Source organism: Hirundo rustica, chromosome 20, assembly GCF_015227805.2.
Source record: "Hirundo rustica isolate bHirRus1 chromosome 20, bHirRus1.pri.v3, whole genome shotgun sequence".
Lineage (NCBI taxonomy): Eukaryota > Metazoa > Chordata > Aves > Passeriformes > Hirundinidae > Hirundo > Hirundo rustica.
The window spans coordinates 5,164,970-5,191,059 of record NC_053469.1 but is presented as its reverse complement, the minus strand read 5'-3'; the positions used below and the strand labels follow the sequence as shown (position 1 = coordinate 5,191,059).

The following is a 26,090-nucleotide window of genomic DNA, read 5'->3' as shown; positions in this document are numbered from 1 at the left end:
TTCCCAGCTCTGGAGCCCAGAGGGGGATGCTGGGGCAGGGATGGGCATCCTCAGTGCCCTGGCCAAAGCAGTGCCCATCGCTGGCGGAGCACTGTCCTCCAAGGAGAGCTCTCCAGCCCCCAGGATGATCCTAGAGCAGCTTTTCCTGGACGTGGGCTCATCCCCATCCTGGGAAGAAGGCTCTGTCCCTGCGGTCGTGACGGAGAAAAGCAGGATGGAGCAGGGCAGGAAGCGGTGCTGAGCCTGGCGGTCCCGGGGGTGATGCAGCCATCCCCTCCCTGAGAGCGTGGAGAGGCCAGGAGGGCTGGTGGAAGATTTTTTTTGTGTTCTCAAATACACGGAGAGCGCACGACCGAGCGCACAGCTCTGCCCTGGCACGGGGGGACAGGGGACGTGCCCAGCTGGGCTCCGGGCAGGGCCCAAACTCCCATCTTCGGGAGCATCCGCAGGGAAGCAGGAGGAGCAGAGGCAGTGTGACACCAGCCCGTGATTTACACAGCCGAGGGGACGCAACCAGACGCCGGAGCTGAATCCCAAAGCGCCCCCGGGGCAGCAAATCGGACCAACAGAACCAATAAATGGATCCACCCCTCCCACCCCCAAAAAAAAATTAAAAAAAAAAAAAGAAAAAGAGGGGGAAGGGAGGTTGGGCTGGCTTGTTTGCACACTGGAGGAGCCCCCCGCAGAGCTGGAGAGAGCCAAAATCTGCCTGCAGCTACACCCCTTCCAAGCTGGAGAGCTCTGGAAAGCCGCTTCCCCGTCAGGAAGATCAGATTTGGCAGCGCTGGCTGCCTTAAAAATCCGCACGCCTCCGACTCGGAGGGGAAGGCAGCGCAAGAAAAGCTTTCGACAAATGTTAAAATAACCCAGCCAGGGGTTTGCCTCCCTCGGCCGCGCTGGAGCAGGGATGTTTGCGAGCTCGGAGCCCGCCGATCTCGCTCGGAGGTTTCGCGTGGGTCCCTGCGCAGCCCTGTTCCTCTGTCCCCTGCAATCGAGGGGAAGGAAAAATTGTTTAACCTCTTCAATTTCTGCTCATCGCCCCGAGCCCAGCCCTCTCCGGACACCAACAACCAGCCCCGGGCTCTGCCCCTCTCCCTCCCTCCGCCTCCTCCCTTGCATATCTGTGTGTATGTATATGCGTACATATAAATATATATAATTTTAAAGAGGAAAAACTCCTTTTTTTTCCCGGTGGCTGGTTTTCATTAGGGAGGTTTCTTTCAAACCTCAAGGGAAGCAGCCTATGAGTTTTTAACTGTGGTGCAGGACGTAATTATCTCGTTAAGGCGAGAGAGCCGGGCTTTTCCCAGGAGAGGTGACCTTGCTCCGGGGTTGATGGGGACCGGAGGAGGGGGGCGGTTGGAGGTGGAGGGGGGCCGTGTCCCCCGCTAACCTGTGGGTCACCTCTCCCTCCAGCCCCTCTCCCAGCCCACCCCATCCCTCCCCACGGAGCGCAGCCACTTACACTTGTTGATAGAAGCACTTAAAGCAGGGCTGGGGGGGTGTGATGCGGATGGGATAAGGGGGCTGAGAAGGGGGGGGAAAGCAGGGTCTCCCCCCCTCTCTGCCCCCCTTTCCGCGGCTGGGCTGCCGGCGGGGCTCGGTCCCTGGCAGGGGGGCAGGTCGCAGGGCCGGGGGGGGGCGAGGGGCCGCCCCGCTCGGCTCAGAGCAGGGGCGTTTGTTTGAACAGCTCCAGAGCAAAGAGCAGGGGAAGAAAGTTTGGGCTGGGAGCGTGGTTGTTTTTTTTTTTTTTTTTTTTTTTTCTCCCCAGACGTCAGCACAAGGCGGAACAGGGGCTGGGGAGGGAGCCGGACTCAGGGCAGCCGTGATTCCCCCCCACCCCCATTTAAAAAAAAAAAAATTATAATTATTTTATTTTTTTCTCTTTTTCTTGGGGGAGGGTGGGTGGGAAAAGGGAAGGGGGCCGGGGGGCGGCCCGGCACCTCGGGGTGGGCTGCGGGCTGGGGGTGGGAGCCATGGACTCGGCGCCAGCCTTTGCCATGGACAAGCCGTTCGCCCCCGGCGCCGTGCGCGGCCCGGAGCCGCCCGAGAACGCTCAAAGCCGGAAAAACTTCAGCGTGAGCCACCTCCTCGACCTGGAGGAGGTGGCGGCCGGTATGAACGGGACCCCCGCGGCCGGTCCCCCGCCCGCCGGTAGCGGCAAGGCCATCCCGGAGCCGTCGGGAGGCAGCAGCGGCAGCGAGGCAGCGCCCCAGGACGGTGAGTGCCGCCGGGCTCCCCGGGGATGGGGCAGCTTTGGGCACGGGGTGTCCCCGCCGCGTCCCCCCCCGCCCCGCAGCCCGGACAAAGGGGGTCGGTGTCCCCCCGCCGCGGGCTGGGGAGAGCTGGGGCAGCGGGTGGAGGCGAGGGGAGAGCCCCGTCGGGGCGGAGGAGAGGGAGCCGAACCCCCGATGGCTGGGGCAGAGGGACCCGCACCGTGAGAAAGGGACCCCGCAGCGGGGCAGGGGGCACAGGGACCCCGCACCCGGAGCAGAGAGCACAGGGACCCCGCACACCGGGCAAGGGGCACAGGGACCCCGCGCTGGCACCGGAGGTGTCGGGTCCGGGACGCTCCCGGGAAGTCGGTCCGTGCCGGGGCTGTGCGGCCTGCGGGTTCCCCATTGGTCCCCAGTGGTTCCCATCCGTCCCCGTTGGTCCCCATCGGTCCCCGTTGGTCCCCGCTGGTCCCCGTTTCCCCCGGGGCTCCCGGTCTCGGTTTCCGGGCGCGGGGAGCGGGGGCGGCCCGGCGGGGCCGTGGGTCGCACGGGTCCCGTCCCGGCGGCCGCAGCTGCGCGTCCCCGGCATCAGCGGGGACAGAACCGGGGCTGGGAGAGGAGAACGGGACCCGGACGCGGTTTCGTGGCGCTCGGTCCCGGCGTTTTTAACGAGAAGATCCCGCTCGCATCTCTCCCTCGGCGCCGCTCCAGCGCATCCCCGCTGCGGTGCTGGGCCGGGGGTGAGGAGGGTTCACCCCGTCCTTGGGGCAGCCGGCAGCCCCCAGAGCCCCCCGGAGCCGGGGGTCCCCTCGGGACACAGAGGGGAGGCAGAGCGGGGGGCGGGGGTCCCGCCATCCCCAGGTGCCCTCCCCGAGGGGTGGCATTCCCCGGAACTGTGCTACCCCGGCCGGGCTGTGCTACCACAGGTTTGTTTTCCACAGCCGAGGGTCGGACCCGCGCCCGGCCAGGGTGCACAGCCCACCCGGGAATCTGCGCTGCTGAAGGGGGCTCAGTCCCTTCAATCCCCCCCGGGTGCTCTCTCTGTCCCCTCCCGGGGCTCCTACACTGCGGGCAGGGCTGAGGCGCCGTTCTCCAGCCCACAACTCATTCCCTGCACCCTCCTTCATGGAGCAGCCCCACTGAGCCCCCGGCCTGCCTCTGTTCGTGCTGCTGAGGGCTGGCTGGGGCTGGGCGCTGCTTTTTGGGATGGTATCTGGTATTTTCAGTGTTATTTTCCACCCTCCCTCCCTTTCCCCTGGGTTTTGGTTGTACTTTTGGCAGTGGCTTTGGGGCTGCGGGGAGGGTTTCTCCTGCGCTGGGTCTGTAGGGGGGACAGTATTCCGTGTGGGATCAGCGCAGCTTTTGGAAACGCTGTCCGCAGCAGTCTCACGGGGCTGTTTGCAAAACAGCAGAGAAACCACTGCCCTGCTGGGCTCCGAATGCACCCAAAGGACTCAGCGTGGACCCAGCGGGGTGCAAAAACCAGAGCAAGAGGCTGCACCGTCACCACAAGCCTGCTCTTCACCCTCACAGCCCGTTCCTCCCGGGGCTGGGGCCCTGGGGCTTGGTCTGCAGATCCCGGCACTGCTGGCCCCTGTGAGATATTTGCCATTAGCACCTGTTCTGGCAAGCTCTCGTGGATGGAGACACCGTCAGCATCTGGAATGCTCTGACAAGCTGACCAGCACTTGAAGCGTTTCTGATGTTGAAAAATACCTGGGAGTTGAGAGCAGTGGGCGAGAAGAGACCAAGGGAGCAGAGACAAGAACCTGTGTGTATGCAAAGCTGGACCTTAGAGACCCTTACCTGCTGCCACTGCCTTAACTGGGATGCACTTTCCCAAACTGACACGGGCAGACTCGAAATTCCAGGCAGATGTCCTGCCTTTGTGAGCGTCAGCCTTTTGCTCCAGATCTGCGATGCTTTCGGCATCGGTGCGATGACAGCAAAGGAACTTTCCCTGCTAACCTTATCTCTCACTGGCATCCTGAGATAAAACAGCCCCACAGCGTTTTCTGTCACCTTCCTCTTCACCGTCGTGGGGTTTTTCTGCCAGATGCAGGTTTGTTATGGGTGGTTTGTTATGGACACAAGTTCATAACAAAATGATGCAGGTGTCCCTGCATCTCTCTGTAGGATGTGGCTCTGCTCTCCAGCCAGGAGCCATCGGGGTTCTTGTGCTGCTGGGTTGGAGGAAGAGCAGCCCCGAACCTGCTGTGGAGCTGCTGGTACCAGGCAGGGCTCACCGGGGGCAGAGCTGGCCCAAGGAGGCTTTAGACAGCCCCAGGCTGTGCCCAGCAGGCTGCCACCCCAATGAAACCCCCTCCGCTCCCCCAGGGAAGCAGCAGTGAGAGGTTTCTGTTCCAGAGGTTGGCATAGCCACAGAAACTCAGGGAAGGGTTTTTTTTTCTCAGCAGAAGGGGCCTCAAACCCCTCCTGAGCTCACTCCCCACCCCAGAGCCTGCTGGGGAGGGTGGCTGGAGGCAGCCCCGTGTCTGGGCCCTTGGTACACCTCTCCTCATCTGGCACGTCCCTTCCTGCTGCCACCGTTGATGTTTTTTCAGACCAAAGCTGTGCCCAGCTCCTTCTCCACCCATGGGGCTGCTCAGCCCCTGCCTGGCCCTGGCTGCACCCAGCGCATCCTCCCGGGACGGTGAACACAGATATCCCTGTGACACATTGCTCTCATCACACCCCAAAATCAGAAATCCTACAAGCCAGGCAAGAGCAAGGAAAAGTCACCAGGGTGTCGAGAGCTCGCTCACGTCCTCATCTTCATCTTCCATCCTCCCCTGGAGCGGTGCAACAGCCTCCCGTGGAAAACCTTCGGCACAACTTCTGAGGTCTTGAAAGCTTGTTCACCTCCTTTCATTAGACTAACAAATAACGTGTAACGCGAAACATCTGTTAACAACAGCCCTTAATGTTCTCAAGATGATAAAGCAGGAGGGTAATTTTAGCCAGCAAGCCTTGACTGATGGCTTTTCAAACAATGAACTTACTTTTGGTGCCGCCTGGGGATGGGAGAGGGAGTCGTGCACTGGCTCCGGCAGCCCCTTTGGGGCTGAAAACTCAGAAATTTCTGAGTCACTTTTGTCACAGCTGAGCCGTGGCCCCTCCAAGGGGATTTTTTGGCTTGGGGCAGGCGTGCACTGACCATTTATTTGGCTACAGCCACTGGGACCTGGCATTGGGATGGGGAGGTGTGGTGGCCCCTGGACATCCCATTTTCAGAACAGTGCCTGCAGCCCCTTCCTCATCCCCTGGGGCCCTCTGACCTGTTCTGGGGCTGTGAGGATGCTGAGCAGAGCAGTGATGAAGGAGAGGAGAGAAGAAGCAGCACCCAAAGGGACAGGGGGGATTGAGATGCTGTTACAACGGATTTGCTTTAATTATGTAAACCAGAGCTGCTGAAAAGGGAGAAGTGAGGCAGGGAGGGACAAGGACCTGGTATCAGAGGGGAAAAGGGACCCGGTCCTGGAGTTAAAGTGGTGGTTGATTGCCCCAGGTAGTCCCAAACTCCTCCCAGGCCTCTCTTCCTTGGCAGAGCCATCCCAGCTGATGTCCCTGCGGTGTCCCAGTCCTGGGACTGCGCTGGTCCTGGCTCACAGGACAAAGTTTGGCTGTGCTCTCTGCCTTCCCAAACACCCCTTGTCCCCATCAGACGTGGGCACAGCTCAGGGACACCTTGGCTGTGCTGGCAGCTCTGTAACACCACGGCTGGGATGTGCCTTTGGGGATCTGCCCTCCCTGGGACGTCTGTGCACGTAGATGGCTGGGCCACAATTAAACCCGGTGTCATTAACCCGTGGCTGATCACCTGGCTCAGTGAGGTTGTGCCATGGGCACAGGGACCCAGCTGAGGCCCCCCTGCCCTGTCACACCCGTCAGACCTTTCTCTCCAGCACCCATCTTCTTTCCACAGCCCCAGAACTGCTGGGCATCCTCCAGGCTGCCCTCCTGGGAGGCTTCCCACGGTTTCTGGGTGCCTGGCAAGGGACAGGCAGTGGTGTAGGGACCCTGACACAGCCCCTGGCTGTGAGAATTGTCTGATAGATGTGGCTCAGCTCTCCAAGGAGAGGCTTTTGTTCCTTTAAAGGAGGGGTCCCTGCTTCTGGGAGTGGCACAGCATCCTGCTTGCCATGTCATGTGGGATGGGGTTGGGATACGCTGGGGTGGGGCAGCAGGGCTGGGGTGCAGCATTTTCGGCACCCACCATCCCTCCCCGCTCCCCAAAACAGCTCCAGCTCAGGGTGCCTGGCTGCCCTCCTGCAGGGCCCTCGGCGGGGACAGTCCCCGCTGGCACAGCTGGGCACGGTGGCATCTGAAGCAGGGGGGAGGTGAATCGTCTCTGTCCTTGTAAGGCCGGCCCGGCTCGGTGGGTGGCACCGGGACAGGAGCCGTCCTTGCTCTCAGGGACCAGACATCGCCCTCGCTGTCCTCCTGCCTGGGGACACCCCCGTGCCGGGGGGGCTCGGGGGGCTGCGCTCCTCCGGACAAGCGGCTTTTCCCCGTGTGCCCGTGGGGCTGCTGAAGTGGGACGGTCCCCAGGGGAGGGGACAGCCCCTGTCCAGTGCCTGATGCTGGCAGGTCCCCAGTGCAGCATCCATCAGCAATTAGCCAGTAAGCGCCAATTAATTCGTGTGGGAGCTCCCCACCCTGGCCACCTCCCAGCCCTCCACGTTTGTATTGGCGCCGCTGGTGACGAGCAAGGATGGGTGGATGGATGGAGGGATGGATGGATGATGGATGGATGGAGGGATGGATGGATGATGGATGGATCAATGGATGGATGGAGGGATGGATTGATGGGAGCCTGAGAGGTCCCAGCTCACCCAGAAGGTTTCCAGCCACTCTCAGGGAGCCCAGCATATCCCAGTCAGCACAAAAGGGGCTGTGGGGAGGGACCCATCCCGTACAGCCCGGGCTGGTGCAGGGGACAGGGGACAGCCCCAACCTGCAGCGTGTTCCTGCAGCCAGGCTTCCCCTCCCTAACTGGGGACACCTTCCACTTATTCTGTGCTTCTTATCCCGCGTCTCTGCCACAGAACCGCTGTCCTGCACATGGTCCCCTGCCCTGGACAAGAGGAACCTGGTTCCTCAGGTCTCATCCATCCAAAAACTGCTGCGGGGTGGGAGTGCTGCTTTCCCACGGCACAAGCAGGATAAAGGGCTGGACTGGGTCACCACCCTGCAGAACCAGCCAGAGCAGCACAAATCACTGCCAGGCACAGGCAGGGATGGGGGTCACAGCTGGAAGAGACCCCAGGTCTCGTGGAGCTTCTGGCACGGGGTCACCCCGGTACCACCTCTCCGTGCTTCCCTGTGCCCTCCAGCCTGGACAGGTGACACCATCCCTCTCCACCCACAGGACATCCGCTCGCCCTCCTGCTCCTCCCGTGGTGACACTGGCTCACCATCCCGCTCCTCCCCGTGCCCTGGGCTCACTGGTGACACCAGGGCTCTGATTTGGGGACAATTTGCCCCCCGATGAGCTGAACACCCCCACCCGGGCTCCAGGCTCCCCCTGCCCCAGCTCGGGGGGCTCTGGGCTGGAGCAGGGGCCCCAGGAAGTTGCCCTGGCCAGGCTGAGCCCTCCCCAGGGCACAGGGAAACACATACCAGCACGCTCCTGCAGCGCCTGCAGGGCTCTGCGGGGTCCCCACACGTGCTCACTTCTGTGCTGCGAGAGCTGCTGCCAGAGGGTGAAGGGAAAAAAATCCCAAACCCGGGCCCTGGGGAGATGGGAACCCTCTGGCTAGCAGAGCCCGAGAGCTGGAGCAGCCTTGGCTGGGCCGGGAAGGCAGGAAAATCGCTTTTGTCCCCGAGTCCTCATTGCTGGGATTTTTCTCTGCTCAGCACCCCCAGTGAGCCGGGTTTTGGCAGGCGTTGCTGTGGGGGATGCTCCTTCTGAAACCACTTTCCAGCAGGGAGAATAAACGAGTGGCGGTGTCCTGAGGGGACAGTGGCGGGGTCCTGCATGACGTGGGGACACGAGGCTTTGTCCCACTTCCCTGGCAGCCCTGGCAGCACCCGCTGGTGTGCTTTATTCCACAGCAGCAGCTCAGACACTCCCTGACACAGCCGTGCCCGGCCCAGGAGGGTGCTGGGGTGCAGGGACACCTTGCCTGGCCCCTCCCGGGCTGTTGTGTCTCGCTCGACCAGGAACAGCTCAGTGCAAGACTATTTCCCCTCTCCTTTTGGGCTGTTATTTCAGGGAATGGAGCTGATTCACAGGAAAAATATGAAATTTCGGCTCTGCGCAGCCAAGATGGGTGAATTTCAACGAATCAGCATTTTAAGAGAGCCTGGGCGTGTGTGTGTAGCTGGGAGGCTGATGAAATGATTTGGGGCTTTGAGGCTGTCTCGTTAGAAACTCTCCTCTCTCCCAGGGAGTGGTGCTGATCGCCCCTTACCCAAGGCTGATTTCCTCCAGCCACGGGGAATTATCTCCCCAGAGCTGTAAAATCGCCGAGCTGAAGGGATGAGGTTTGAAGCAGGATTGGGATCCGGGGGTTTTGGGATTGGCAGAGTGTCGGTGTCCCCATGCTGGCATCTCATTCCCTCCCTGCAGCATGAGCAGAAGCTGGAATAAGTTATCCTTCCAGCACGGGATCCCCGAGCCAGGGAACTGGGTCCGAGCATCCTTTAAAACGCTGGGGCAGTGGGTTACAGCTTGACTGAGCAAGAATTTAGACCAGCGTTAATGCAGATCAGGCTTTTCCTGCCTGGAAAAAGCAACCGGGAACAGAGTGGAAGCATGGTGGGCAGAGGCAGCCAGCCCCTGCCTGGTCCTGGTGATGCCCAGAAGGGTCAAGGAGGATGGGAACAGCAAAGCTTTTGGGGAGAAAGGCCCGATTTGGGCTTTCAAGGCGGTTTTCTGATGCCCGTTGTCCAGGACTGCCCCAAAACTGCCAAACTGCTTGTTTTTCACTGGACAACCCTAAATTTCCGAGAACTAACACAAAAATTCCTCCCCTGGCCCTTGAGGCATTCCCGATGTTTGCCTTTGCCCGAGGGACGCATGACGGCGGGCGATGTTTTCCAGCCTTCCCACGGCGTGACGAAACTCCCTGTCCGCGCTCAGCATCCCTCACCGGACCCTTCCCCGTGTCCTGCTGCCCCTGGGAGCCGCAGCCGCAGCCCTGGCACCCTCTGCGGGCACCGCTGGCTCTGCGGGCGCGGTGCCCGCCTGCGGGGCGGCCCCTGAGCCCCGGCAGCTCCGGCTGCGGCTCCCCGCGGGGGGAATTGCGGGGTGAACGGGATGCTGATGCCGCAGGAACTGGGGGGAGTCGCTCCGGCTTGTGCGGGAGTGAAACCATCCTGGGGACATCGCGGGGACGGGCGGGGTCGCCTTTGTCACCTCGCCCCACCCGTGCGGCTTGGAGGGCGTTAATTGAGCAGGAGAGATAATGAGGCTGCGGTGCTGCTGTTTTCTGCGGGTTTCGGGGGGAAAACAGCCCCTGGGAGGCTGGGCAGGGCTGGGGGGACAGTTCAGGTCCCGGGGGGGGCCGGGCGGGCTGGGAGCCTTCAGAGAGCGGCAGCGCCAGCCGCCGGCCCCCTCCCCTTCCCTCCTCATCCCCCTTTGAGCGCGTATAATAAAGCAGCTTTTCAGCTGCGGCTGCAGTGATAGATCAGGAAGAATTGTATGAGTCTATTAAAGTCTGTGTGTCTCTGAATGGAGACTGTGGCTAAGCCAGGCGCCAGGCTCGCGCATTGAACCAGATGTGGAGAGGCGCCATCCTTTCCAGCCACTGAATCCGAGAGGCTGCGGGCTTCACACGCAAGGAAACTGGAGCGCACATGGCAGGGGAGCCGCGGGAGCGGCGGGGAGCACATGGCAGCGGGGTGCTGGGGAGGGGGCACGGCCCCCCAGGCACCGGGGGCAGCGCTGGGACTGGGGGGCTCGGCTGCCTGGGGCACCCCAGGCTGGGGATCGCACCCCGAGCTGTGCAGGGCATGGATGGGGGGAGCCGTGGTGAGTCTTGGGCTGTTCAGGGCGCTGCAGTGCGCGTTTGGAGGGGCTGCTTCGCACCCCAAGATGTGCGGGGCGTCGGCATTGCTGGGTCAGGGAGGGCATTGATGGGTGGGGTGAGGATTGTGCTGCACCCCCAAGCTGTGCAGGGCAGTGCCAGGTGAGTGTGGTGGGGTTCCAGGGCACCCCAAGCTGTGCAGGGCAGTGCCAGGGGTGTGTGCTGGGGTTCCAGGGCACCCCAAGCTGTGCAGGGCAGTGCCAGGGCTGTGTGCTGGGGTTCCAGGGCACCCCAAGCTGTGCAGGCCGTTGCAGGGGAGGCGTGGGGCACCGAGCCATTCAGGGGAATCACGCCGTTCCCCAGGTCCTGCAGGGTGTTCCTAAGAGGAGGGGATGGTGTTGCACCCCAGGATGCACAGGACACTGCCAGGGCTGTCGGGGGTGACTCGGGGGTGGCAGCAGCAGGATTGGTGCAGGGGAGCACTCGGAGGACCCCGGGCACAGCAAAGAGCCTGGTCCTGCAGCAGCACTGCTGAGGAGGGCACGGGATGCTCCTGTCCCCAAACTCACTGCGCTCCAGAGACAAAAATGGAAGGACAGAAGGAGGGCAGGAAAGACAGAAAGATGCCATCCTGCTGGGGACAGCTGCGGCTGGCAGCCCCAGGGGCTGGTCAGCTCATGGATCCCAGCAAAGGTGTGGGGCAGAGTCTGTGCAGGGGACACAGGTGACACGGGGACAGCCACCACAGGGCTGGGCTGGGCTTGGGCTGGGGCAGCTGCCACACTCCTTCCTCACCGATTTCACTTTCTCATCTGGGCTGGCCACATGGCTGTAATTTGGGGGTTGTAAATACCTCAGGGGAATTTTTAAATTAAAAAAAAAAAAGAAAACAATCCCAAAACTGTTTTCATTTAAATTAAAAGACACTCAAGTATTTCTATTAGTATTAGAGGTTTATAAAACTTAAAACAAATGTTGAAATTAAACTACCAGGCAACGTCCACTTCGGGAAACCCTCTACATGTTTGTCATGACCCAGTCACCCAGTGAGCAGTAAGTTATAATTTTGTTTGAGGGTGTCAGGGTGCTCAGTGTGGCAGGAGGGTGCTTGGTCTCCCTGAGGACCTGGAGGGGATGAAGGCTTGGAGTGACGAGGGTGAGGGGCTCAGCTCTGCTGACCTTTGTAGAAGCAGGACCCCGATGTTCCTGTCTCCATCCTGTCATGCCCTGGTGTCCTTCCCACGGCTGGCACCTGCCCCAAACAACCTGTGATCCTGTCCCCACTGTCCCCACTGCCACCCCTGCCACCCCTGCCATGCACGGTTCTGTTTTAACCTGGAAACAGTTAACCAGGCTGCATTAAAAAAGAAAAAAAAAAAAAGATACGAGCCACTTATTAAAATGAATGTTTTACAATAAATTTGGCGAGAGGCCACCGACCTCAAATGAAAACCAGACCGGAGGACAGCGATGCTGGCAGGGGCTTCCGGGACGTCTGTGCGTGCAGGCGCCCACGAGGGTCCTCCTTGGAGCGGGGTCCCAGTGGGGCTCACGCCCACCCCACAGCCTGGGATGTGCTGCCCACGGTTGGTGACTGTGGGACGGGCTCTCAGCAGGTGCTGGTGCTCACTGATCAAATGGGTGCTCAGTGATTTTCTGGCCTGGGCCTGAAAAACACCTTTTTGGCCTCAAAAATGAAAAGGGACTCGGGGCAGTGGCAGTGGGCAGCAGGAGGAGGCATCATGGGAATTCTCATCATCCCCCCTTGTTCCTGCCCCTCCTTCCCCGCCTTGGCAGTGACCCCGATGCAATGGGGTCTCTGCTTTACCCTCGTGGGGCTGGTGTTGGGTTTCAGCGCCAGATGCCATTGGGGCTGGCTCGCTTGGGCTTTTGCCTATTAAATTTCAAAAACCCCACCTTTCTGGGGGGGCTGGAGAGGAGAGGAAGGCTGGGATCGCCGTGCCAGGGGTCCCTGGCTGGGAGCCAGCCCTCCACACAACGTTCCTGCTGTGCAGCCCCGGCTGATTTAGTTTTATTTTTCAAAGTCCCAGTGAGCTCTCAACACTGTGATGGCCTGAGGCACTCCCCTCATCCCCTTCCCAGCCCCCAGGAAAACTCAGTTCGCAGTTAAATCCAGGATTTTGGTGGTGCTTTGCAAACACAGGCGGGTGCTACTCCTGGGCCAGCACTGGCACAAGTCTCATTAGTGTTAATTAATAACATGTCTGTGTCCTGCTGGAGAACCAGGTAGCCTGTAATGTCAGGTGTGAGCGATGTTGGCACCTCTGTGGCTGTGTCATGGATGCCCCAAACGGCTCCTGGAAGGTCTGCAGCATGGGAAGGGAAGCAGCACGTGCCGTGCTCAGCCCTGGTGTGGGCATCGTCCATCACCTGTCCCACCTGTGGGGAGCCACCGTGGCTCTTCCCTCTGCCCATATCCCTCACTGCGGTGCCTGGACCTGACCCAAATCCCAGCATTTCGGCCACAGGCTCTGTGCTGGCCGTTTCCCGGAGCCACAGAAGCCCATTCACACATCTGCGAGCGGCCACCCTGCCATCCCTGGGTGCTGCAGCGTGTGAGGTGCACGACAGCCCAGCTCTGCTCTCATCCCACCCCAAGGAGGTTTCCTGGCTGGGAGATGAAAGCAAGCTCTGCAGCGAATGTCTCCTTGCCGGGAAGGCTCCTGGCTGGTGGTGGCTGGGGGAGAGCCAGTGCCTTTTGTTGGTCCCTGGGCCTCCACCGTGGGGCTTGGCAAATTCACAGGAGAACAAAATGAAAATTCCTGCCCCCCCGTTGGTCGGTGCCGCTCGGAACTTGGCTTGGATCAGTCAAACCCACCGCGCTGTCTTTTCCTGAGGCATTTGGCTGTGCTGGGAGCGCTTCAGCTCCTGCTACCCCCAGCCCTGCAGCCACAAACATCCCCCTGAGGAGCCCTTTGGTCTGACACAGCCTCTCAGAGCATCCCTGCCTGGAGCTGGGGGCATCCATCCCGGTATCTGTCCCTCTCCCCCTTTGGCATCCGCAGGGAACATCCAGACTGGCACCACTGCGGATGAGTTTTTGGAGTTTTTGTGTGATTCCAGACCCAACTAAGAAAAGAGGGGTGTGAACCCCTTTGAGCTGCACGTTCCCCTGCCATGAGCAGGGAAGAGCCCGATCCTGACCTCTCAAAGCCATCGTACCCCGCAAATCCGTGCAGACAACGAACTTTCCCAGGAGCCTTTCCTCCTCACCGTGCCATTCCTTGAGAGGCAAATCGGGTTCCCGCTGTGGGGCAGCACCCCGGCTTTTCCCCAGCTCATCTCCTCCCCAGCTCCGTCCCCACGGAGAGCTGACACAATGGAGGCAGCGGTGGCTCTGGAGCCGGGACAGCCCATTGTGTCGGGCTGCAGTGAACACACGGGACGCTCCCGGCAGCTCCCGACAGCCCCGCGCCCGGCTGGGGTCACCCTGCGCTGGCACGGCCCTGGGAACGTTTCTCTGGCAGAGCCTTGAGCCCAAGGGATGCGCTCGGCGCTCCGGGGCCGGGCCGGCTGCCCTGGGCCGGTGCCACGGTCGGGGGGCACAGCCAGGCAGTCTGAGCCCCCACAAAGGGCCCGGCTCCGGCTCCCGGGGCGCGGGAGCCAGGCGGGTGGGAAGGCACAGCCAGAGGCCGCGGCGAGTCCCGCGTCGGGCGCCAGCGCTGCCGCGGGCTCTGGAGGCTGCTGCTGGAGCGCTCGTGTCAGGGGATGCTGATGGTGCCAGGCTCTGTGGTCTGGATCCTCACGCAGGGTTGGGGATGGGGCCAGGATGCTGGGGTGCATCCCGAGCCAGTGAGTCCGGCAGCAGGATGTGTCCGTGTCGCCTTCTCCCATGTTCCCAGCCCAGGTAAAATGTGGGTGACTCAATCTGTGGTTCTGTGATTTGTGATTCTGTGATTCTGTGGTCTGTGATCTGTGATTCTGATGGCACCAGATCGTTCTGTGGTTCTGATGGCATCATCTCTCCCAGATCCCTGGGAGAGTGGACAGGAATTTCTTGGGCTGCTCAGCCTACTCCCCTTACTCCCACCAGAGCTTTGTGGCCAGAGATGTTCCCCAGCCCCTTCCTGAGGCTTGACAGCATCCCACCAACCCTGCCTCCTCCCTTCAGGGAACATGGCTGCAATTAATTCATTAAATGCTTCCGCTGACGCAGGAGCTGGCTGTGCCAAACACCATTCCTGGGGCCTGGCCTCAGCTGGGTGAGCGCGGTGCTGGGCTGTGCAGGAGCCTCTGGCCGGGGCAGGAGCCTCTGGCACGGTGGGAAGTGCTGGGAATGTTCAGGGACTCCTGAGCACTCAGAGCCTCAGGCTTTGCCTGCAGTCCTGTGGATTTCACCTTTCAGGGCATCCTCTCTAAATCACAGCACAAGATCTGGCTGGCTGGTTCTTCACCTGGCACCTCTAGCATCTGCTTCACTCTTTTCATTGTCTTCCTCCTTCCTCACTGTGACTTCCTGATCTCCTCCCAGGGTTTTGCAGCATGGCTGCCCTTGCTCCAGTGCCAACTGGAGAGGCAGCTCCGAGTCCACTCACAGCTCTCAGCAGTGAATTTGGTGGCTGATTCTGGGCTGAAACCATCCCTAAGGGAAGCAGTGTCTCATGAGACAGGGATCTTCCTTTCCACATTCTTTCTGTTCCCGGTACCCTTTGAGCACCATGTTCCCAGTGCATTTGCTGCACTAATAATGAGCTAAAAAAAAGGCTTCAGTTCCACCACTGGGTTACCGGCACAGGCTGGACACTGAGGTGCACTGAGGTGCAGGGATGCTGCTGGCTCAGCCAGGACCTTCCTGGTTTGTTCTGCCTTCCAGCTGGACTCGCTGTGATGGGTGCTCAGACACCACACACCATGCAGGGCTGCAAGGGGAAAGCCTCCTGAGCTCTGGGGGTGCAGGCTGTGCATGGAGCATCCCTGGGGCTGCAGCACTGCTGGGCAGGATCTTCCCAAGAACAGGGAGTCTGTGTGGCTGGGGGTAGCAAACTGCGGTGCTGGGTGGTTTCTGGCTGGTGCAGAGGCAGCTCTATAACCATAAAACACGCTGCTGCTGCCTGTCAGTGAGCACAGGCTAAGGCCCCCCCGGGACAGCCTTGGCCTCTTTCTTGGTCCAGGCTTTTGCTGCTCCTTTTTAACGGAGACACTTTTCCCCCAGCAAAACTGGCAGCCTGTAAAAACGTGTCAGCGTTTCAGTTTTTTCACAATTAATGAGGTGAAACATCCTCGGAAACATTTCGCTGTAATGTTTCTCCAGTAGCTGGGACTTGCCCCTCTCTTAAATTTTTCATGTATGCCACTTGAGCCGAGAAAGTTTCCTTCGGACTCAGCACATTTGGACCCCCCCCAGCTTCAACCTCCCCCCTGAGCCTTCAGCATTCCCAGGGTCTTTGTGAGGCTGGGGCTGGGCTGGAGGGGGAACAGGGAGCGGCAGTGGGTCGGGATGAGGAGGTGGGAGCCCGGGGAGGGGCTGACAGCCCTTGTTCCCCAGGAATACCCTGTCCCCCATGTCTGTGGCTGTTCCCAGGAGGGGTTTGGACCTCACAGAGTCATGCCAAGCAAAGCTGGGGCTGGCATCCTGAGGGCAGGGGTGGGTGGCCCCAAAGGTTTCTCCCCTGGGTAGTGGGATGAAGCCGTGCAGAAAATGGGAGTTTCAGCGGTGTGGTTCTGCTCTCAGGCTGGTGCTGTGTTGGTCCAGGCTGGGCTCGCTGGCTGGTGCAGGAAGGGCACCGTTCCTGGCTGCACACCTCAGCACGGGTGGAGGAACAGGTTCCCGGCTGCTTCTCAGCCCCCCAGGCTTTCCAAGATGATTTGGGGAGATCAAAGACCCGTTGTGGTGTAGGCGTCTCCCACCATCCCTTCTGCAACAAACCCTGTCCTTCCCGTGCTCATGAGCAGGGACAAGTGCCCAGCTTCCCTTCAGCCTGTGGAGCATCCCTCCTGCTGTCTCTCCTCCCAGCAAAGCCCTGGTAAATCCCCTCCTGGGCTCCCAGACTGTTCCCAACTGCATCCCAAGGCAGGGTGGTGTTGGAGGTGACTGCTGCAAAGAGAGGTCACCTGAACTTGGCAGCCCACACACCCCAAAATCACACCTTGGCTTCGGGTGTCTCAGATGAAGGCTGTGGAATGAAAAGGAGCTGGGGTGGGCACACACCATGGAGGGGCGATTCCCAAACCCCAGAGCTTTGCTCCAGCTCGCTGCAGTCAGAGGGGAAACGCTTCCTCCCCATCGCATGATTTAGAGGAGCAAGTTAAACAATTGCACATGAAACTTTGGCAGACGTCATCGCCGGCGCTCTCCTCGCTTCCCCCGAGTGTAGAAAGGGATGAAGGGAGTGCACATGTTTACCGAGAGAGACCATGGGAGAAATGAAAGACATTGTTTTTCCAAAGGATTTCTTGGCTGTAAAAGACCTCCACCACCCTGCGGCTTCCCTGATGAAGGCCCAGCGTTAATTTGTTAAATCCACATCAAGTGCCCAGAGAACCCGTTGTTTATTTTTGCTAATTCAGCTGGCCGAGATCAAATTGGGGTTTTATTTGTTAAGGATAAACCTTAATTAATAAAAGCTATTTATTTGGCTTGAGCCGGCCACAGCCTGAGGGTCAGATATGCCGCGATCATTATTTCAAGTAAAACAAACCCAAAATGTCTCTCAACAGTTTGAAAAACGTAGAAACTTAGAGGGCTGAATTTATTTGTCTTAGGAAGAATTTACAGCTAATTCCCTCCAGGCTATTTCAACCCTTAAATTATACCCAAGAAGAAAAAAGGAGTAAAAAAAAAAAAAATGCCATTCCAGGCGTAGTAGGGAAGTAAATGGTACAGCAGATTTGATAGTTTTGGCTGTGGGGGGGTGTGAAAAATTTAAAGCTTAAAGGGTCTTTGGCAAACTGCTCGCAAATAAATGGAACGTGTGAAATAATTTAATGACAGAAAACTGTTCAGGGCCGTGGGGGCTGCGGTGCGGTGGAAAATGAAACACGTTGGAGGAGATGTAGCCCGGGCTTTTTGCGTGGGAGGGTTGAACTTGCTGCCTTCTGCCCTGAAAAATGGGGCTGTTTGCACCCTAAAGCCAAGTGGTAGAGTTGAACTCAGGAAAACTTGCCCCAGGATGTGGTGGTACTCGTAGGGAGGGCAGTTTGCAGCTGGCTGAAGTGACCGTCTGGGGCAGCAGGGATGGTGCTGGGCAAACACCGCACTCTGGGTGAGCATTTTGCAAAGAAACCTCCAAACTGGGTGTCCAGAGGGGAGACTGAGCATGGCTGGCAATAAAGCCCATCCCTGCAGGACATCCCATGGGAGGATCCGTGTTTCCAGGGCTCAGGGGAGTGAGCTGCTGGGGCTGTCAGTGCTGGCTGCTCTGGAGCGCTGCTGCTCTGAGGCCGTTTGCTGTGCGCTAACGGAGCTCCTAAGTCAAAACCGAAGCCTTGGTGGAAACGGAGTGAAAATTCCCTCCTGACAGCGCTCAGCGGCAGCTGTGGGAGGCTGGGGGCTCTGCCAGTGTAAGGACCTCCCTTGGCAAGCCCAGCACCAAGTCCTTGCTATGGAAAACTAACGGAAGCACAGAGGGAAAAGGCAAGAGTTGTGGAAGGGGGCTCGGTTGGTGCCCAGCTGAGCCAGCACGGCTCTGACCCGGGGTGGCGGTGCCTTTGCGAATGGGGCAGGACCCGTCGCTCCCAAGTTCTCAGCGTGGCACGGTCCAGGCCTGCCAGCATTGGTGCTCCCACGGGGAGAAGGGTTTTGGGGTGGCTCCCTGCCCCCCGTGGCATCCGAAGGGCACAGCACTGCTCCCAGGCTCTCTGCAGCTCTCAGGCAGCACTGCCTGAGGCAGGACAGCCCAGAGAGGAGGCTGGAGGTTACGCAGGGCACATCCAGCACCCAAAAACTCATCCACATCGCAGGTGAAAAGTCTCCTGCTCTTTCCTAATGCTCTGGGGCAACTTAAGGCTTTTTTTGTGATGCACATTGGGCCCATCCTGCTCCGTGCAAAGCCGCTGCACCTCCCTCTCCCCATCCTCCCCCGCATGTCATCTTTCGTTATTCAGTAATGTTATCCCCCCTGTTTTCCCCCTTTCCCTGCATTTCTTTTCCTTCCAGCGGAAATTGTAATCAGTGGAAGATAAATACCGGGAAGGTGGCTGGGGGGAAGGCTCAGGAGCCCCTCTGACCTCAGGGCTGGCCAACCAAACTGGTCCCTCCAGCCCAAGTGAACCCCCAAATTATACCTGACAAAGGCAAGGGTTTGGCTTTCTCCATAACCTCCCCAAGCACTGCTTTGGGACAGAACAGTGATGGTGGGAAGCTGGTTTTAACTTTGTGCAGTTACAAACTCTTGTTCCTGGAAGCCCATTGGGCTGGGGAACTGGTTTCCAATTCCTCCATCAAGGTCTGGTTAAATCCAAGTCTTGCTGATGACAGTGAGAGGACAGGGCATCTTCAGGGGACCCAACCCATCCCCCTTCCCATTCCTTTTCTGATGCCACAGAGGACTTAGCCATGCTCATTTTTGGGAAGCTGATTTGGGGTTATTAAAGCATCTTTGATAGAAGAGGTCCAGCCTGACTGCACATCGTAAACCTGTCAGACGCTCACCACCAGCAATTAGGGTGGCATTTGTCTGGTCCCACAAGCCTGCAATGCCTGAGCTAATGAGGAAAAGATGTAGACGCATTACCAAGGCTCATCCTGAAGCAGAGCAGAGGATCCAGGCAGGCACTGTGTGTGTGCAGCTGCCTCCCTGCCAGAGGATGGCCTGGAAAAGCTGTGGAAGGACACTCCATTAAAAGCAGCAGTAGGGGCTGAACAAAACTCCTCAAAGCTGGCATGGCCCAGGGTTCGCAGGTCTCCAAAAACCCAGGAAACACTGGTGCTGGGACACATCCTGATCCAACTCCGGCCTTAAACCTCGATCCCAGCATGACTGCCAGCCCCACAGGAGAGGCACTCAGCACCACTTGCCTCCTGTGGCTGTTTAGCTCTTCCTTCTCTGGGTTTGGGGATATAAAGACCAGCCAGAAATGTGTCCAGATCCTACAGAACTGGATTGAGGATTAATTTTTAAAAACTTTCATTTCCCTCCTTTCTTTCAGGCAAATTAGAGTGGGTGAGAGAAATCATCACTATGGAAAAGTCCTATAGCCAGGTTTAAATTGAGGATGAAGCCAAAGGGGGTTTATAATTTTTACTTACACATTTCCCAGGGTTCTGTTGAAATAATTTCCAGTTTGGTGAGGGGCAGTGGGTGCCCTTGTGACTCTGCCTTTTGAACCAAACCCTGATCTAACATTTCCCCAGAAGCCCTGTGACATGGTCATAAACCCACATGGAAACCTCTCACCCTGTTACATCCTGTAGATCTTTCCCAGCCTGATGGTTCCCATATCAGTCCCAAGCTCCCAGAAAACTCAGGAACGACCATGGCTGGACTTCATGTATTTTAATCCAGCGGCTCGTTAGCTCGCTGAAGGAAAACAGGACCAAAAAAGGAGTTTAACTAAAAGGGGCAACTGGAAAGGAGAGACTGGCAGAACATTTGAAGCTGCAGGAACAAGTGCTGGAGGGAATTCTGAGAATTTTATTTGTGAGCCTTTAAACACGATTGGTGGCGAAGGGCAGCCCGCGGTTTCCTGGCTGGGGAAAGGGTCTCAGACCCACACATATTTCAGCCACCGTCCATCGTGTCTTCACCCAACCAAGAAGGCCATGTCCAAAATACAAGATCACAGATTGCTGATGGTCAACCAAGGCCAAGTTGTGCCTACAGCACAATAAAAGACCCAGAGAAATGCCACTGGCTGCAGAGAGGCCTTGGGAGAACGGCGTAGTTGGGTACATAGGGGTACTAGGCACTTGATGAAATACTTGTTGTTGGATGTTTCATGGCTTGAATTATTCAGAGTTAAGGTGCAAGAAGGTTTTTCTGGCCTTAAAGATCTTGGAAGTTTCCTCCTGCTCTACAGCCTGATGGTGTCTTGACAGCAGAGTTAATATCCCTTCCAGTAGATTTTGTTTGTTGCTCAAGCGTTATCTGAAAATGCTGCCCTTATTAAATAAGTATCACGATTAATATAATTAGCAAGTATTTAATTTGTGAGCATACTCAGGGATTGGTGAGTTCTGCCACCCTGGCCTCTGCAATGACACAGAGCAGAAAGCCCCGGCATAGCCCTGCCATGAATCAGAATGTCATAAAATTATTAACATTTCAAATAATTCCAAAGTGCTTTCCCACCAGTAGGTACAGATTGGATCCAGATGCTTTATTAACAGAAAGAATCATTAACCAGTACCTCCACAAGGGAGAACGACAGCGAGTCGTGCTCCCCACGAAGCCTTTGCGGGCAGCTGACTGGGTGTCTCGGAAAAAGGCTTCATAAACTCGCCCAAACCTTATGATATTAGTGACAAAGAGGAGATTAATCTCAGCCTGGCTGACAGCCCAAGATCAATACTGAGAAACCAGACTACACCCTCAGCTTCATGTTTCCATGAGCCAGCAAAGCTAGAAATAAACACTGCGGAGGCTGAGCCCTGTGAGACGCGGTGCCGCTCGCTCCGAGCTCTGAAGACCAGGCTTGGAAGAGCAGATGCTTGGCTGCAGTCCTGTGTCACCTTGGGGATGTGCCGCAGCTGGGGCCTCGGGGGCTGCTGGAGGTGGGAGCGGAGACCCACATCTTGGGGGTGTTCTGGTGCTGAGCTTTCATCACCGTTCATGAAAGCTTGACTTAAAGTCTTTGCAAAAGCTGAGCCCCAGCTTGAATGGAGTGCAGCCCCAGAATACACTGAGGCTGGTATTCAAAACCAGGTCCACACAGTTTTAGCCAGATGTGAAACCAACACAGGTCTTGGTAAATTTTGGGGTTAACCCTATGTTCCAGCAGGTCCCAAAATAAGTTTTGATTCTCGTGGACATCACAGGGTTGCAGCTCCCCGGCGAGTCGCAGGTGCCTGGAGGGAGCATGGCTGGCACAGAGCCGGACACCGCAGACCCCCGGGATTGAGCTTGGCTGGGTCATGGGGTCTCACACGGGTCTGGCTCTCATGTGGCCTCTGTTCTTTCCCCACAGGTGAGAGCCTGAGCCCAAGCTGCGGGGCAGCCAAGAGGAAGAAGAAGCAGAGGAGGAACCGCACCACCTTCAACAGCAGCCAGCTGCAGGCTCTGGAGCGGGTCTTTGAGAGGACGCACTACCCCGACGCCTTTGTGCGGGAGGAGCTGGCGAGAAGGGTCAACCTCAGCGAGGCCAGAGTCCAGGTGAGCACAGGTTTGTGTGGCAGAAAACAACACCCTCTGCCTTGCCCCCAGGCAGGAGAGCAGACACTGTCCCCTCCTTGTTTCATCCTGCACATCACCATGACCCGTAGGACAGAAGCCTGGGACGTCCCTGCTCGCCCTGGGTGCCCACTGACCGCCTTTCCCCCCGTCACAGGTGTGGTTCCAGAACCGGAGGGCCAAGTTCCGCCGTAATGAGAGGGCGATGCTGGCCAACAGATCGGCATCGCTGCTCAAATCCTACAGCCAAGAAGCAGCCATTGAGCAGCCCATGGCACCACGACCCACTGCACTGACCCCGGAGTATCTCTCTTGGACCAGCACCTCCCCGTACAGGTAGGTGGAGGCTCTGGAGGAGCTGGGGAGGAGGTGGCAATGGGGCAGGGCTGCCTAGAGACCGCTCCAGTGCTGCAGGAATGCATCCCTGTGCCGCTGTTGGGGATTTGGGGAGTTTTATGAGGCCGAAAGGAGCTCGTCTGACTTGGCTTTGGGAACCATTTCAACTCTGAACATCCGCTGCCCAGTGCTGAGCAGGCTTCCCTGTGTCCCTGCGTTTCGGGGCTGGAGCAGGCATCCTGGTCCTCGCAAGGGATTTGCTTGGCCTCGTGCTGACCCTTCCCACATCTCGGCACAGGAGGTGGCGAGGGTCCCTTCTGGTTCCCAGTTGTTCATGTTCAGCCATTACATCCAAAAGCACAAAGCAGGGCCTCCTGGTGCATAGTTTGAGGGGTTCCCACATCCATCCAAGCACATAAAAATGCCGAAGCCTTGGCTGTTCTTGTGAGAGATCTCCAAGAGGGAACAGCCAGTCTGGCCTGGGAAGCCAGCAGGACCACAAAGGGCATGGGGACTTCTCCATGGGCCATTGCCTCACTCCTCCCTGCTCCCTCCCCGCAGCACTGTGCCCTCCTACAGCTCCAGCGGCACCGCAACGCCCACCCAAGGGGTGAACATGGCCAACAGCATCGCCAGCCTGCGCCTCAAAGCCAAAGAGTTCAGCCTCCATCAGAACCAGGTGCCGACCGTGAACTGAGCAGGGCAAACCCCATCCCATGGCCTCCTCCGGGATACAGCGTGGAGCTCCTGTGCCGGTCCAGGACAAATCTGCTGCCTGCCCAACACACATGCCACCCATCCAACGTCTCAGCATCTTCTCTCCTCTCCTCTTCCCTTCTGAAGGTAGAGTCAGTCCCAGGCCGAAGTGGCACATAATTATAGCCACATATGGAGCGAACTTGGTTAGAAACTTGCTTTTCCGCACATCCTTATAATAACGGCTATATATACACACATACCCCCCGCACGCTCTTTGAGGACAAACAGATTTGCCAAGGGAACAAGAATTTGCTTCCAAACATGGAAGGATCTTGGACTATTGGATTTGACCAATTTGGGTATCTTGCCCAGAGAGCCAAAGAGTTATTGGGTGTTCTCCTCCCGCAGGGACAGTGTGGGAGGATCTCGAGCCCCCCTTCCCACCAGGCTGTGACTTGCGGCGCTCAACAGTGTGTGCCAAAGCTCATCCATGCGTTCGTTTCTTTGTGCAACCCCAGCCACAGTGTGGGGATTGGGACTTCCCAAAATACGGGACTTGGGGAAGCTGATGGCTCACCCACGCCATGGCCAGTCTCGGCCAGCCCTCTGCACTGCTGCTGCCTGCGTTTAGGAGCTGCTGTGCTGATGGCATCAGGCTTTGTCCCTTGGCAGAGGGGCGAGCAGAGCTGCAGGATCTCAACAGACCCGCCTGGAGCCCGTGAGCTCTCCCGAGAGCTGGGGATGCATCGCCGATCCCCAAGCAGGCACCGCTGCCCTGCCTCGGTGGATTTGCCAGCGATTCTGCAGAGCCCCAGGTCATTGAACCGTCCCAGGGAATGAGAAAATTGGAAAAAGCTGTTGGGTTTCAGCTGAGTAGGCGGCTCCCTGCGCTTCGTGCCAACGAAGGCTTCGCCTTCCGGAGGCACAGCCTCCCCGTCGGCAGCTCCGCAGATGTGCTCGGGGGTCTGGGGCCGGCAGCTCCATGGGGGGAGGCCTTTTTGGTTTCACAGAAAGGAAATGGTTTCCCCCTCATCCCACCCTGCTGCGCAGCCTAATGAGGCTCCAAGGTGGGACGTGCAGGGGGACGGACACGGGGTGGGCAACCTGGCCCTAATCCATAGGACTGAGCTGTGGAGAGGCGCAGCCTCCACGTTCCCCTGCCAGTTCCAGAGCCAGAGTGGTGGAGGTGTGGTGTCCCAGTGGACAAGGCCCACTGGAAACCAGATCACCCTTTCCTCACTCACTGGAAAGAGCCAGCAGCCAAGCACGGGGACACCACCAGCTCAGAGGGGTGGCCTGGATGGAGAAGACACCAGCCCTACTTCCCTAGAAGGGGTTGGTTTGTGGGCTGCAGCGGGTTGGTTTGTGGGCTGCAGCAATAGAGCCGAGGACAAATAGAGCGATTGCTGAGGTGCCTCCTCCAGGTAAACATCCTCTGGTTGGTGACACCGAGACTGCAAGTGCCACGACTACAAAGTGCCCACAGCTCCTCTCCCCTTCCCACTGGGTCTCTCACTGCAGCTGCATGTGGGACCCAGTGGCTGTGACACCGGGGCCTTCAGCTGCACCCCAGGCAATGCCAGCATGGGGGGGACTCACCCAGCACCCAGAGCTGGAGACGTGATGGGAGAACCGTCTCCTCTGCTCCTCCATCCTGCCTCCAGCCCCTGCCCTCTCTGCTCTACAGTGCAGCCCCCAGTTGGGAACAGCTCCCTCCTCCTCAAGCTTGGCAGGCGGGGAGAGGGCACAGCCTGACTGACGCTGTCCACATCGTCCAGGGAGCAGTGTCGCCCTAAATACCCACCCTCTGCCCCCATCCGTGTTTCCAGGGCTGGTATCCCTCCCATTTGTCATGCCAGAAGAAGAGCACACAGCTCCCCGCACTGCACGGAGACCTGCCAAGCCAGGGGGAAGAGGGATTCACTGTGGATCGAATCATCCGCCCCAAAAAACGCCACTTGGGGCAGGAGGAGGGGGCTGGGGGTCCTATTCCCATGGAAAGCACAGAGCTCTTTTTCAGTTATACAAGATGAAACCACAGGGATATAAATGTCGCTGCCTCTTTGAGAACATTAATGAAAATAAACCCATTTAATAGTTTGCAGATGCTGTTTCTGTAAACCTAAAAAAAGCAGGGAATAAATATTTCTTCACTAAATATCTATATGTATATATATATTTGAAAACATTTGCTCCTAATCTTAGGGCCCCTCCTTTGCTGTGCTTTTGGCAGCTTATCACAGCTTGTCAGTCAATGCTGAACTCACCAAGAAGAGATACAAATTGCACCCATGGAGGGGTAGCAGGACCGAGGGATTATTGTAATCTAAGCTCTCTCTCGCCCTTTCTATTTGTACATTTCAATTACTTGTAACAAGATCCACGGTGGATTTGTTTTTTTCTTCTGCATGTCTGTGTTTTGGAAATTTTTGTAAGGTTTTTGTAAAAACAACTCTTGTGAAATAATGGAGGAATAAATATTTTACTGAGTAGAGACGTGTCAGTGCATGTGATAGGGACCTGAGTCTTCCATCACCAGCCACTGTGGTTTCCCCACCTGCCCTGGACAAGCAGCCTGGGCAGAAATCGAATTAAGAGGCAGCAAGGAGGGTCAGATTCTGCACAGAAATTGAGCTGAAATAAACCAAGGGATAGAAATAAACCATCAGATTGTAGAGTGCTTTCCAGAGAGTGAGGGCCCACAGGTGCAGAGCAGGCACCGAGCACCCAGAACAGGAGGAATCAGTGGTCAGGCAGAGGCAGTACCAAATAGTTGAGGCAACCAAATTCAAACAGGGCTCCAGGAGCTCACAGTGCTGCGCTATCAAGCAGCAGATTTAATGCAATGTGGAGAGGTGTGAAGATGTGCCCAGGGGAAACTGCCCAGCGAATGCTCAGACTGAAAGGCAGCGAGTCAAGTGGCAGGAACTGCTGGGAAAGGATTAGAGAGCAAGGCAGAAAGTGTCCTCACAGCACAAAACCCCCCTGAAATCCATCGCCAGAAGATATTGTGGAGATCAAAGGCATGGTGTGTTCAGAGGGTGAGAAAGTTAATGGTGGGTGGGTGTTTGCTGGAGTAGTGTGGCAAGGATTCAACTGCCTGTGCAGAAAACTGCTGTCCTACCGACTTCCAGGAGCTGGGAGCGCTGGGAGGAGAAGGAACACCTGGGTTTGCCTTGTTTATTTTGCTTGCCTTCACCTGCTGAATTGCAGCAGCTTCCTGTCAGGCCAGCTCACATGGTGTCACTTACAGGATGTCTCTGCCACCTCCTCCTCCTCCTCCCAGGCCATCCTCAATCCCCCCACACAGCCAGGGGAACCACAAGGCTATCCCATGCACCCAGAGAGGCTCAGCTCCACGAGAGCCACAGGATCAGCTCCCTCCCAGCAGCAACATTTGTCCCTCCCATCACTAGTGGCTGTTGGGACACATGGGTCCTGTGGATTGTAAGGCTGAGGAAGGAAGGAGCCCTAAAAATGCATTCCAGCTTTCCCTAGAGAGGAGCAAGGCTCATCCCATATCATCCATGCAGAAGGGAGTCCCCATACTGGACACCATCCCAGGCCCACCATGGTCC

General features: G+C 57.9%; 1 protein-coding gene across 2 annotated transcripts; it reads left to right on the top strand.

Moving 5' to 3' along the window:
- The first annotated feature begins 1,976 nt into the window (after positions 1-1,976).
- On the top strand, positions 1,977-24,992 carry PRRX2 (paired related homeobox 2). Of its 2 annotated transcripts, XM_058423102.1 has the most exons (6): positions 1,977-2,229; positions 5,026-5,031; positions 8,714-8,731; positions 21,305-21,459; positions 21,635-21,813; positions 22,375-24,992. In XM_058423102.1, exons 1-6 carry the CDS (start codon positions 1,977-1,979, stop codon positions 22,508-22,510), a joined length of 747 nt encoding a protein of 248 aa, XP_058279085.1. In that variant the 3' UTR covers positions 22,511-24,992. The 2 variants fall into 2 exon arrangements, with proteins under 2 accessions (XP_058279085.1, XP_039939237.1); XM_040083303.1 differs by lacking the exons at positions 5,026-5,031; positions 8,714-8,731 and having other exon boundaries at positions 1,977-2,220; positions 21,275-21,459.
- Positions 24,993-26,090: the final 1,098 nt, after the last annotated feature.

Excerpts from the sequence above, each read along its gene's own strand:
- PRRX2 (XM_058423102.1), top strand. The coding sequence starts at position 1,977 with ATGGACTCGGCGCCAGCCTTTGCCATGGACAAGCCGTTCGCCCCCGGC. Across the intron at positions 21,460-21,634 it reads TCAGCGAGGCCAGAGTCCAG|GTGTGGTTCCAGAACCGGAG; the intron begins GTGAGCACAGGT and ends CCCCCGTCACAG. Across the intron at positions 21,814-22,374 it reads ACCAGCACCTCCCCGTACAG|CACTGTGCCCTCCTACAGCT; the intron begins GTAGGTGGAGGC and ends CCCTCCCCGCAG.